Here is a 13,283-nt window from a genome sequence, read left to right on the forward strand (position 1 = left end):
GGGGTTTGTCGGAGATACCAACTATTAGTTTCATGGATGACTTCCATGTGTTGATTCTAATGAGGAGCAAGAGAGATTTTCTACATGGATGGGCCCGAGAAGGCAGGGTTTTGGCTGGGAGTTCTTTTCGTATCTTCCACTGGACGAAGGATTTTAATATGAACAAGGAGCCATCTCTGGCCCCTCAATGGATTTTTCGTCCAGGTCTTCCGATGCATATGTATAGATCTGACTGCTTATAGATTCTAGCTACGAGGTTTGGGCGGTATCTAAGAACAGACAATGCTATGATAAATCAAACTCGGGCTACAGGTGCAAGGCTGTGTGTCGAGGTGGATCTATTGGCAGACCAGGTGGAGCGGTTCCCGATTGTTGTCTCTGCAAGCCACAAAATCTAGAAGGAAGTAAGGTATGAAAAACAAGGCTTTTATTGTGATAAATGCCATAGACAAGGGCATTCAAAGGTGGTATGTCGACCGGGGAGAAGAAAAGAAAAGCAAGTGTTATTGGAAATCATAAGGAACGAATGGTCCTCTGCAAGAAGTTTGGTGGATGAAAAAAACAAACCAAGTAGAGGTGGTTGTTAGGGAGAATGATAAGGAGGATCATGGAAATTCAAAGGATTTATGTAAACATGATAGTGCGGAACAAAGCAGTCTTGTTGGAAAACAAAATGGTGAAGGTGATATTGATTTGGCTGTTGTCGCTGTCAACATGACTGATCCTTAGAGGGAAGTGGAAGAAGGGGAAATAGAGGGTAATGATCTTGTGGGATCAGGGGCTGTGCTTGAGGAGCATCAAGGGGACAAGCATGTGGAAGAACCTGCTGTTGAAATTGTGCAGGTTGATAATATCAGTGTTGGTCAATGTTTGGCTGTACAGGAGGCCGATTTGTTGCTAGTAGAAGGACATGAGATGGTGCGAGATCTACCATCGTAGCTTCATGATGTGGTTTCAGAAATATTGGAAGAAGAATGTCGGTTTCCAAACTCGCATGTGCTTCATGAGTGTGAATCTGATCGGGAAAATGAGGTAAGTGCGCTAGAGAAATTAGCTTTGGAAAAAGGCTCTAGTTCGGATAAGGAGTTGCAGGTTCACTTCACAAAACCGAATGCTAATGGGCAAAGCGTGAAGAAATCTCATCGGATGGTCACCCATCCAAATAAACTCAATTTATGATTAATACAATTTTAGTTTGGAACATGAGGGGGTTGGGTTCATCAAGAAGTTGGTTAAAGAAGCTTGTGAGAGAATTGGCACCTTCTATTGTGGTTCTTTCTAAACCATTCGCTGAGGAGAATATAATGCTTAAATGGGTGAGTTTTTTGAGTTTTCCAAACTATTGTGCCAATGATTCTGTGGGGGGGAAGATTTGGATTGTTTGGAGTGAGGAAGTGAAGTTTGAGGTGTTCCATATGTCTGATCAACTCTTTTCTGGGTTTTTTAGATTTGATGAAGAGAAGATTGTTTTGATGTCTTTTGTCTATGCAAAATGCCGCCAACCTTATCACTGAGAGCTCTGGAGGGATCTGGTGCTGGCTAAGAGGGAGGATATTCCGTGGTTAGTAGCGGGTGACTTTAACATTATATGGGATGATACTGAATGCATGGGTGGTAATCCGAGGCCTTTATTGGCTATGGAGGAGTTCAACTCTTGTCTGGACAGTTGTGGTCTCCTGGATATTGGATTGAGTGGAAGGAACATGTCTTGGCGTAATGGACATGAAGGCTCATTTAGAAGCTGGGCAAAGCTGGATCGAGCTCTATCAAATGCGGCTCTTTTGTAGAATTTTCCAGATACTTTTTTTAAGTATGGCAAACGAAAGTCTTCGGATCATAACCCTGTGATAATTTGGTTTCAAAGGGAGGTCTAATATGGACCTTCACCTTTTAGATTCCAAAATATGTGGTGCACTCATTCTGATTTTTGAAAATGTGTTGAGGATGCCTGGAGGGATGATGTTCAGGGCACAGGTTTAGTTCGTTTAGCGGCAAAGCTCAAAAGAGCTAAGTTGGCCATCTGAATCTGGAACCGGCAGATCTTTGGGCGTGTTGATCACATCATTAAGAGACTAGAGGAATGCATGGAATGATTGGAGGTCCAACTTCAGGGAGGGCACTCATCAGAATTAGAGGAAGAATTTTTTTCTCATGAAATTAGAGCTGGAAGCCTGGGAAAAGAGAGAGGAAATTCGTATAGCTCAGCAGGCCAAAAAGAAATGGTTAGTGGAAGGGGATAATAATTCTAGATTTTTTCATGCTTTTGTGAATCAAAGGAGGAAAAAGTCCTTTATTACCTCTTTGTCATAGACGGATGGGGAAGTTCCTGAGTCTCTCGAAGTTGTACATGAGGGTGTTGTGCGTTACTTCCATGCCTTTTTAACTGGAGTTGGGCCTAGTGGAAGAGCAAAAATAGGTGATATTGTTTTTCCTGTAATTTGTGAGGAAGAAAATCTGGTCTTATGTAGTGCTCCTATGGAGGTGGAGGTAAGAAATGATATTCTTTCTATCCCTAGATAGAGTAGCCCAGGTCTGGATGAATTTGGTTTGGAGTTTTTGCATGATTATTGGGACATTGTCAAAGAGGAGGTTATTGAGGCAGCCAGGGGTTTTTTTAATGGTTCTCCTTTGCCAAGATTTTACTCTGCATCTTATATTGTGCTCATTCCAAAGGTTCCAAATCCATAAAGCTTTGATAAATTCAGGCCCATTAGCCTTTGCAGTGCTATTCATAAAATTTTTTCTAAGATTCTTGTTGCGTGCATGACGGGCTTATTATCTAGAATGATATCTCCAGAACAAGGAGCTTTCATTCCAGGTAGAAGCATTTTTTAGAATATCACTTTAGCATAGGAAATGGTTCAATCGTTGCACAAGAATTCTAATAGTGGAAATATGATGTTGAAGGTTGATATAACTAAGGCCTATGATAAGGTGGATTGGGCCTTTTTAAACTCGGTTTTGAAGGGATTTGGTTTTTCCATGCATGTTTCTCGGTTGGTGGCGGAATGTGTTTCTTCCCCTTGGTTTTCCATACTGATGAACGAAACTTACAAAGGTTTTTTCAAACCTACCCGTGGCCTTCACCAAGGGGATCCCTTATCTCCTTATCTCTTTATTATTGTACAGGAAGTTCTCTCTCATCTTATTAAGAAGGATTTTGCGGAGGGCAAAATAGGGGCTTTCCATCATCCTCGAGGGGCGCCATTGGTGTCTCATCTTCTCTATGCAGATGATATTTTAATTTTTACAAATGGGAAAAAGAGGTCTATTCAAATGCTCATCAAAATGCTGAAGCAGTATGAGGACTGGTCGGGGCAATTGATTAGCAAAGAGAAATCAAGTATTTTTTTTGTCAAGGCGTATTGCTTATGCTAGGAAGCACAATTTATTACGGATGACAGGCTTTGTTGAAGGAGTTTTCCCTGCTACATATCTTGGTGTTCCTCTTGTCTCGGGACGACTAACTGCTCGAACATTAGAGCCGCTAGTGTCAAAAGTTCGAAATAAGGTGGCTGGATGGAAATTAAAGCTTTTATCTCAAGGGGGCGGGCTCACTTTGATCAAACATGTTCTATCATCGATGCCGATTCATCAACTGGTAGTTGGATATTTCCAAAGTACTTTTCACTAAGATAAACTCTATGCTTGCTACTTTTTTCTAGGGTGGAAATAATAGCAGAGGGAAGAGGAAATGGTGTTCCTGGTCTAAATGTTGCAAGCCTATTTATGAGAGAGGATTGGGAATTAGAGATCTTGTTGAAGTGGAAAAATCTCTGCATATGAAGTTTGTGTGGCGCACGTTGACAGTTGATAACTTGTGGACTAAATTCTTTAAGACTAGGTATTTGAAAAATGGCCAACATTTATGGGAGGTAAATCCAAATAGGGGCTCTCGGTTTTGGCGTTCTATTATTCGAGTTATGCTCGAAGTTCTAGAACATGTTAGGTGTCGAATTGAGGAAGGAAAATCCTCCTTTTGGTTTGATCGTTGGCTAGCCTCGAGTCAGCTATGTGCACAGGTTCAAGAAGTGACAAATAACAAGCTACAGGTTTGGGAGTGCTGGGATAGAGATGGGTGGAATGTTAACATGTTAAAGGATTTGTTGGGAGAAGAACAGGCTAATGTAGTGATAAGCTCAGCTTTATCTTGCAAGAAGGGGTTGGATATTCCCATCTGGGAGCCGTCGATAGATGGTAAATTTACTAAGGCAAGTGCTTGGGAGGTTGTTCATGATCGTAGAGAGGAGGATCTGAGGTTAAAATGGTTTTGGCATCCTCTGCTCCGAAGCGTGTTTGTATTTGCATGTGGAAAGCTTGGTTCGCTTGTCATCCGGTTGATATGCGCATACAAGCAGTGGGAATTCAATTGGCCTCTAGGTGTAATTGCTGTCAAAATGGAAAAGTTGAATCTCTAGACCATGTTCTTTGCTTGGGATCAATTGCTCAGGAGGTTTGGAAAAAAGTAGGGGTGGCTTTGGGTATTAACTGTATGGCAATGAGAACATGGAAAGCCCGAACTATCTTATGGCTGAATTGTGCACGTCGAGCATCACAATATGGGATGTTGGTTAGTCTGCTTCCGAGCCTGATCACTTGGAAGTTATAGGGGCGTAGATGTAAGGCTCGGATAGAGTCTATTTATGAATCGGCGAATGGAGTATGGCTTGAAGTGAAATATTGGCTGCGAGCAATTTCGAAAAATATGAATGGAGGTGCTCTTCCATCCCGAACGGATATTCAGGTTCTTCATGCTTTGGATATTCCAACTAGATTTTGTATTAAGTGATCTCCATGTACAGTTAGATGGCATAAACCTGGGACAAGATGGGTTAAACTTAGTGTGGATGGAAGTTGTCGGGAGAATCCGGGGAATTGTGGGGGTGGCGGTGTTATAAGGGATGATAGAGGAGCATTTAAGGAGGCTTTTTCGTCGGTGCTTGGGCATGGAACAAATAATATGGCAGAGCTGAGAGCCCTCATTGCTGGGATAGAGCTATGCAAGGATCTTGGGTTTTATCAAATGGAGATTGAATGTGATTCTTCTTTGGTGGTCCATTGGCTTTCAAGGGGAAGTTGCTCAGCATGGTACCTCTGGGATTACTGGGACGAGCTTGTAGCAGCTTTGAGGGGAATTAACTTCTCGATTTCACATGTTTCTAGAGAGGCCAATCAAGTCGCGGACTTCTTTGCTAGACAAGGTGAAGCTAGTCTTTCTTGAAGGTATGGAGTTCAGGACGCTCTACCGCAGCAAGTAAGGGGCATGCTTAGGCTGGATGCATCAGGTCTCCCTTCCTTACATCTTTGAAGTTTTCAATTTTGAGGATAGATGCATCTCTAGTGCGCATACGCTAGTTGAGGTTTTTTCGTTTATTGGTTTGGTTATAAATAGGCTTGTTTAATAAATAAAAAAAACTGTATTGTTGTTACCTCGATATTCCTCCTCCATAAGTGAGAGTTTTTTAATAAACTTGGGACAAGACCACTATGTGTGTGGCTACCGGCTCTTTATTTAAAAAGAGAGAGAGAGAGAGAAGTGATCATCTCCTCTGTACTTGTGATAAATGTTCTCAAGAGAGGTGCAATTATAGAGAAGTGGGTCAAAGAAAGGAGAGAAGTGGGGATGTTCCTTTTTGTTTGTAAAATTGTAATTGTCACTATTTACAAGCGACGTTCCTGATCAAGTTGGTCCTTAACTTGATGAATTTGGTCTAAAGGATTGAGAAAATATGGAAAATGTGTTCCCCAATGAAACATTTTTGTGACTTTCCATGCGCTTTAACATGATTGATTCTATCTGAAAGCAGATCGAGTACTAGAAGTTGATAATAAACCTACTAGTTTAATTTTCTGTTATTCTTGCTAATGGTAATAAACAACTATTCTTGCTAAATCCCAGTACTGATTGTAAAAGAAAGGAATTAGCTAAAGGAGAGAGAAAAATAATTAGTTGGGCAAAGAGAATCCTAGTTGTGAATGTAAAACATGACAGGATGGGGCATGGCAGATGTGTATACAATATTAGGGAGGCCCAATCTTCACCTTCCTATATCTTGAGATAACAAGGAAGTCCATTATAAATTAGAAACTCAATAAGAAACTTATATTCAATGTGAGTCTCAACAATATAAAAAACAAGTGCCTGCGTTTGGAAACATAATTGTTCTTTGATATTTTCAAACTTTTTCTTTACTATTCAATATTATTCTCATACTATTTTATTATTATTCACAAACTATTTCGTTACTATTCATAGATATTCTGAAATATTCTAGCATCCAAACGGAATATTGGATATAGACTAGACCAGTCATTATTTGGTTTTTTGGTTCTCTTCAGTCATTTTTTATGGGCTTAGTTAACTTTTCGAAAAGAGAGTTGGGGTAGACTGAGTGCTACCCAAAATATGTTGGCAATCATGCAGAATGCATTGGCTTGGTTTTGTTTGTTTTGGGTTTTCTCTGAGTAGTTGAAAATATGGAACCCATACTTAAAACCAGCACAATATTTTGTTTCTAAACTAGATAACTGAAAAAATAGATATCTGGTTAATGGGTTGGAGTCATGATTTAGAAATCACACCTATACATCTAAGAAAGAATTGGAATCATGGTTAAAAACTGACATCCAAATAAAAAGAAGTATGAACTGCCCCAGGGGAAAAACATATAGTAGGTGAAATGACCTTTATAATGATTACAAGGAACTCCAATTGTAATCTTGATCAGTAATTTAAGAGTATAATGAATAAGTATGATAAATATCTATCGACTAATCATTTTGAAGTATATGCCACGTGACTTGAGCCTTTCTAGAGTCGCTACAACCAAAGTATACAAATAAAATCAAGTAAAATATTTTAGGATTGCACTTGGTGCTCATCTAGCTCTGGTGTTTGCTTTCAAGTAAATACAGAGGATGAACTTGGAGACAGTTTAAAAGAGTTTTAAAGCAAGACAAAAAAGGGAAACAAAAAGAGAAGCATAAGCCAGCTAAAATGGGAGACTGGCTTTGTGTGACCACATAAATATCAAAAGAAAACTCTCCTGCACAAGACAATGCAGGTGCTTGAAAAATCCGGAATTTCTTTCAGAGAATTTCCAATGAGTGAAAGCCATAATCCTCAAATTCTGTAAAAGGAAAAAGAAACGAACCACAGCCCCCAAGAAGGGCAAAGCTAAAACAGGAACAAGAAAATGGCAGAATAGTTACATTTATATAAATTCCATCCTGCTGTAAACTTAAGTTCCCTTCACTGAGGGATTTGCAGCCCCACCTTTCTATTTCCCGGCCCCCATTCACAAGCCTGATGGAATTCTAAGCACACAGATGAGTGCTGAATTTTGTTTTTTTACAATACTAGATTGCATCTAATAGAAACTTATTGCAACATCAGTAGATAACTTCCCTCTCAGATCTAAAAACAAGGGCTTCTTTTGACATCAGCCATAGCTACTGCTACAGCATCATATTTAGCTTTTTGGGCCAATGTCCTTAAGGGCACAGATCTGCTCCTCCCCCATTGCAGACATAACGCTCAGCACCAGGTCCTTTCCTTCACCAAACCCATCTTTTATCTATACACAGGAAATAAAAGACAAATATTAGTCTATACAGACACAAGAATAGAGAATCTATCCAAGGTCTGGACTCCTAAGCTTTTGATGAACAATCAATTTGCAAGGTTAATGAAAACCTTCTCAATGAGATAGATACCTGGCCGAGCAGATTGTCGTCAGTAGGAAGCCTCAGATCATCCTTGGTGTCTCCATTATCCATTAAAAGACTCACCTACACAACAAGAAGTCTTAATTTCGTTGACATCACTAAAATCGCTAGTACCAATTGATTGTTTGTTATCACATGACAGCATTGCCAAAAATTGGTACGTAAAGATTACTAAATAAAACTTACAAAACCGTCTTCAGAGATATCAATCAACTGATAATCAGTGCGAGAAACATGAGGAACCTGCAAAAAGAAAGAATTAATGAAAATGATAAACAAGCAATGTACACCCGGAACAAAAGCACACTCACATGGTGAAAAAAATTAGAAATAGCTTTACATCACAGTTGTGGGATGAAGGAACAATATCCTCAAGCTTCTTCCCATTAAATATGTCAATTCCCACAAAGTGGCACTTTGCATGTCCATGCTTGCCTGTCTTTGAAGTGGAAACTTCTACAACCTGGTTTCGAAAGCCCCACCATAGAAGAACAGCTCATGAGTTGAAAAGGCAACAAAAGTATGACAGCTTAAAATACACCTACATACTCCAGCCTCTTTCGTGCACAGATAGATAAAATGTGAAAGAATAAAACATGAAAGACGCTAGACAATATACAAAATTCATAGGTATATGAGGTACAACTATACTTGTATCTCAAATGAGTTTTACTATCAGTATTTTCAGATTCGTTGTTAATTTTTTTTCTCAATGGATGGCAACCGAATGCTTAAATAGTTAAATGCAATGCAAAGCACCAACATTGAAGTTCTGACAAGTTAAGGCTCATTACTGCCATCCAGATTTTAGCAAAATGTTGACCGCAAAACACACTCAATGGCAATTACTTCATGTAATTTTAATGCATGTGTCTTTCGGAAAGACTCGAACCATCAAACTTGTTCAACATGCAAAGCTCACACCTTCAAGACTCCATTCACAATTACCAAATTTGATATGAAGTAGACTTAGGGATCTCCATTAAGCCTCGAATATCATCACTAACGACGCAAAGACCCATGTACAAATCTGCTCAGATACGCATTTACCAAATTTTGACATAAAAATCCATAATTTAAGAAAAAGATTCTGTAAACGAGCCCACATGATCACTTCATTCAAACCAAAAGCCCACAAATTTATTAACTAACCAGAAATTACATGAAATCTATTCTTAGATCAAGAGATAATCTCCACACAATTTCTCCCCGTAAAAAAAAACCTAAAAAGAGTACCCAACAACTGATAAAGCACTAAATATCGTTAGACTAGAACAAACCCATCAAAGATCAGGTAGAATAACACAAGCCCAGATAAGAATTCCTCAAAGTAAACAAAGAAAAAAAAAAATAGAGAGAACCTTGCAAGGCCTGTTCTTGATGACGATATAGCCATTCTTACGAATGGTACCAGCTTGCTGGGGGTAGGTCTTTGACGCTCCTGCGTCGCCCTTAGACTCAAAATGGTGCTCTTCCGAGTCCGACATTTTTCCGAACTCTCTCTCTCTCTCTCTTTGCCCTGTCCTTTACGAGAATGGGGAGGATGACTTTAGGAGGAGGAGGAGGCCGGTTCTCTATACAAGGACTGTGAGGTCCAGATTCATATTCTTAACCCCGGTTAACTTAGGATGAGATCCTGGCCATTGAATTATTGGGCTATAGAGTTTAGCTCTAGCCTAGGAGAATCAATAGATCCTCTCCATCCTGCAAAATTTGCACGTGTATGGATTGGCGGAGCACGGACCCTTTTTCTTTCTTTTATTATTTTTTTTTTTTTTTTAAGCATGAGATATTAAAAAATGAGCCTAACTAGTTATAAACGGTTTAACGAACCTAATGATATTGATATGATTTTTTTATTAAAATAAAAATAAAATAAAAATTAAGAGAAGAAGAAGATTTTTTATTTGATGAAAATCATTCATATTTACAATTCGTACCATTTTATTAAATGAATACTTTATATATCAACATCGATATATAATTTGATGTTCGAACTCACTTATAAAAAAAAAATTTCCTTCATAAATATCAAAAGTTACATGTTCTTTAACCATCTTATACATAACCAACTGGGATGGCTCTGAAGATGCTTTGGTTAGGGGAGGAATATGCATCTGATGCCCAGGGCAAAACCGCCTGGCCAGGTCAATGGGAATATATTCTTTTTGCAGGAAAATATTTTCCACGTACCGTAATCAATCAATACATGTCGAAGAAAAATTCAATCACAAGATGTCTCTTTAGTAGCATCTTTAATGGAAGTTGGGAGATATTGGTAAAAGAGTTCATAAACCGACCATCCTGCCCTCTAAACCTCAACCCAATTAACTTCTTCTTGGAACCACCTTGATCTTCTGCTTAATAATCATGTATGTTTTGTTGTCTGTTTTCATCTTGTCCAGAAACAAAACAACAAAAAAAAAAAGGAAATTTCAGTTACAAGTATCCATATGCATCAGTAACCAAAGGAAGAAGGTAGTAAAAGTTAATAAACTTTAGCTAAAAATAGTATTCCAAAAATCACATCTGATAAAATAGAGGTCATTTATTTTGGACTGTCCTATTCCTCCCTCCCTTTCTTCATGGATAACTCAGCAACTCACTAATCCTACAGTAACATCAGCACTTCAAGATAGTTAATTTTCAAAGGATAGGTTACATCTTGTTAGATATGATATCATGGTTAAGTTAATGTGAAGATGTAGATTTTATTATTTATATTATATTCTTAACATTTCGTGTAAGTCAGAATCTCCCTCTATTTTAATTAAATAGAGTAGAGTGTAAAGTTAAGGTTCGAATTCAGAATTTCTGCTATGATATCATATGAAATCATTACGTGTCTCAAAATGTGAAACTAATAGAATGAAATAGATTTAATTAATTGAATTATATTTTTAACAATGTGAGACAGGAGGTGTTAAAATATCAGAAGAAAAGATAATTGAAAAAGAAGGCCAGTTCGTAAAGGAATTTTTACTTATCAAAAGTGAACTTCTTCTTCATCTGGTTGGATTGCTTTCCAAGTTTGACTATAAACAGTTGGTGCTTGTTTGAATTGACTGAAAAGAGAGTCCAAGTTAGGCGGATATTATAAGTGATTATGGTGGTAGGACCGTTGGTACGTAAGAGTGGTGGAAATCAGGGAATTAACTCATAGATGACAAAACAAGTGAATAATTTTTTGGGTTCAAAAATTCAAATCAAGTTAACATCTGATGAAGACAAGGTGAAAATATTACTGCAATGCTTGGCTTCACTGCTCAGATATCCAGAGTCATGGATTTGAAAGGTTTTGGGTATGCATAATTTAAGCTCAAACTAAAGGAAGAGATGGTATATGATTTATAGAATAAGAGCCACACCCAATTGACAAAGCTGAAGATCTTTCTAAAGCAGATTTGTATATGAATGGTGTTAGTCCTACAAGTAATTGATTATGTTTGACCAATTATGCTTGCCACAAAAAAGAAGCAATGCATTATTAATAGGATAAAAGAAACCAAAAAAAAAGAATGGTGAGCCCAACAATCACCATATTACAGTTAATAGTAATGCCATGCCTATAAAGAAAATGAATATAAAAACTGGGATATGATTCTAATGGATTGGTTTCAACCTGATAACCTATCCCTGTGATAAAGGGGGAGCAACTTTGCATGATAAATAATTCGGTAAAGCTTGCTTAATAGACTAAGGCATCATTTAGTTACGCAGTTCAAAGGAGACGAGATGAAATATTTTGTTGAAAGTTAAATAAAATATTTTTATAATATAAATTTTTAATATTATATTTATTTTGAGATTTTAAAAAGTTGAATTGTTTATTATATTTTATATGTGAGTTTAAAAAAATTGTAATGATTATATAAGATAAGATGAGATGAGATAATTTAATCAAACCAGCCCTTAAGTTTGGTGACAAGTTAGCTAGCACTGCACTTGATGCTTTTCGATTAATGATGGGAGATCTACTTCCTCTTTATCGGTAGAATAATGCTAGGTATAAGCTTAAATTGTGTAAGTCTTGTGTGAATACTTTGGAAAAAAAGTGGATCCCACTAAAAAATGTGTAATTTTTTTTACACTTTTATGTTAAGGTCCACTTTTTTACAATGAGTAATTCTACATACAACCGTGAAATGAGTAAACGTCGCGTAATCGCTTTGAAAAATAGTGGGGTCCATTATTAATGAATTAATTTTTTTCATGTAAGTCTCATGTTTTATTCACTTTTTTCAAAACGATTACGCGGCGGTTACATAATTCATTGTTGTAAATATTTTTTCTCTTTTATAATAGACTGTGCAAAATTTGTATATTTGAGACTTGTAACCTTATACAAATCATTATTCTTCTCTATATCGAGAAAATATCTCACTTGTTCTTTGAAAAGAAAGAAAATAAGCTAAAATAGAACTAGTCGAGACAGATGGATGCGTGTAATTGTATACCTTAATGTTGTGTCTATACCCCTATGTATTAGATCATCCCATTAGATAAGAAAAATGAAAGAGGATTTCAATTTGAAGAATATTTTGAGTCATAACATCTCTTGGAGATGCCTGTTTTGGGAACTCATAGTGGAAACAACAGGAAATGTTTGGATTAGATAGTATGGGACAAGTATTCTAAGCCAGCCCTTTTAGTCAAAGAAAGATGTTCTTTTTTTTTTTTTTCTTTTTGTTTATATTTGTTGATCATAGTCTTGAATAATAGAAAGTGTTTATTCTTTCCACATGATTGCCAGAAGTGAATGAGTACCACACGAGATAGATAGAAATGAGGGCATATTCCATATGGGTGACCACCTTGACTGCATTGATTAAGAATATGAGTTACGATGAGGCCAAGTTTTGCTTTTGTTTTTTTAGTTTGTTTTGGTCTTCTTGTCCAAATTTACGGACGCCTTTTGTTTTATGTAAAATAAAATAAAATATTAAAATGGTATCCCGTTTAAAAAACTTCTAAAATGTTCATTTTATCCATTGATTTAAATGCTTGTTTGGAGAGTAAGATGAAATAAAAATTTTATGACTAGTAGTAAGATAGTTTGTGAATACTAGTGAGATAGATTGAGTTTAGTATTTTTTGAGTTTTGGAAAAAGAGAGAAAAAAATTGAATAAAGAATATTATAAAGTTAAAGTATTATAATAATATTATTTTTGTTCGGAGATTTGAAGAAGTTGGAATTTTTTTTTTTTTATTTAAAAGTTTGAAAAATTTATAATAATTAATTTACAAAAATTATATTTTGAAATAAAATGAGATTTGATGAGAATTTTGTATCTCATATCAAGCCTCAAACCTTTAAATTCATCAATTAGTTCATTTCGTGTTATACTCTCCATTAAATAAACAAACGACAGCATGTTCATGTGTTCTCACTCCAGTCTTTTCCTCCCCTGATAGTGGTTGATAGAGGCTTGAACTTCTTCATTGAAAAGAAGGGCTACAGTTTTGATAAATATGAGTGCCAATTGCAATCCAAATTCCTTCACAAGTGCTGCTGCTACTTTGCTTCTTGCTTTTTTTTTTTTTTTTTTTCCAT

The 13,283-nt window shown here is 36.9% G+C and overlaps 1 protein-coding gene across 1 annotated transcript; it reads right to left on the reverse strand.

The window, feature by feature from the left end:
• Positions 1–7,083: 7,083 nt before the first annotated feature.
• LOC118348758 (eukaryotic translation initiation factor 5A-like) lies at positions 7,084–9,353 on the reverse strand. The gene is made up of 5 exons (XM_035691109.1): positions 9,090–9,353; positions 8,069–8,191; positions 7,915–7,971; positions 7,717–7,791; positions 7,084–7,577 (listed from the first exon to the last, which is right to left on the reverse strand). The coding sequence occupies exons 1-5, from the start codon at positions 9,213–9,215 to the stop codon at positions 7,473–7,475; spliced, it is 486 nt and encodes a 161-aa protein (XP_035547002.1). The 5' UTR covers positions 9,216–9,353; the 3' UTR covers positions 7,084–7,472.
• Between the last annotated feature and the right edge of the window lie 3,930 nt (positions 9,354–13,283).

The sequence above is a fragment of the Juglans regia genome, chromosome 6 (genome assembly GCF_001411555.2).
Source record: "Juglans regia cultivar Chandler chromosome 6, Walnut 2.0, whole genome shotgun sequence".
Taxonomy (NCBI): domain Eukaryota; kingdom Viridiplantae; phylum Streptophyta; class Magnoliopsida; order Fagales; family Juglandaceae; genus Juglans; species Juglans regia.

Excerpts from the sequence above, each read along its gene's own strand:
- LOC118348758 (XM_035691109.1), bottom strand. The coding sequence starts at position 9,215 with ATGTCGGACTCGGAAGAGCACCATTTTGAGTCTAAGGGCGACGCAGGA. Across the intron at positions 7,972-8,068 it reads CTTCATCCCACAACTGTGAT|GTTCCTCATGTTTCTCGCAC; the intron begins GTAAAGCTATTT and ends TTCTTTTTGCAG. Across the intron at positions 7,792-7,914 it reads ATATCTCTGAAGACGGTTTT|GTGAGTCTTTTAATGGATAA; the intron begins GTAAGTTTTATT and ends CTTGTTGTGTAG.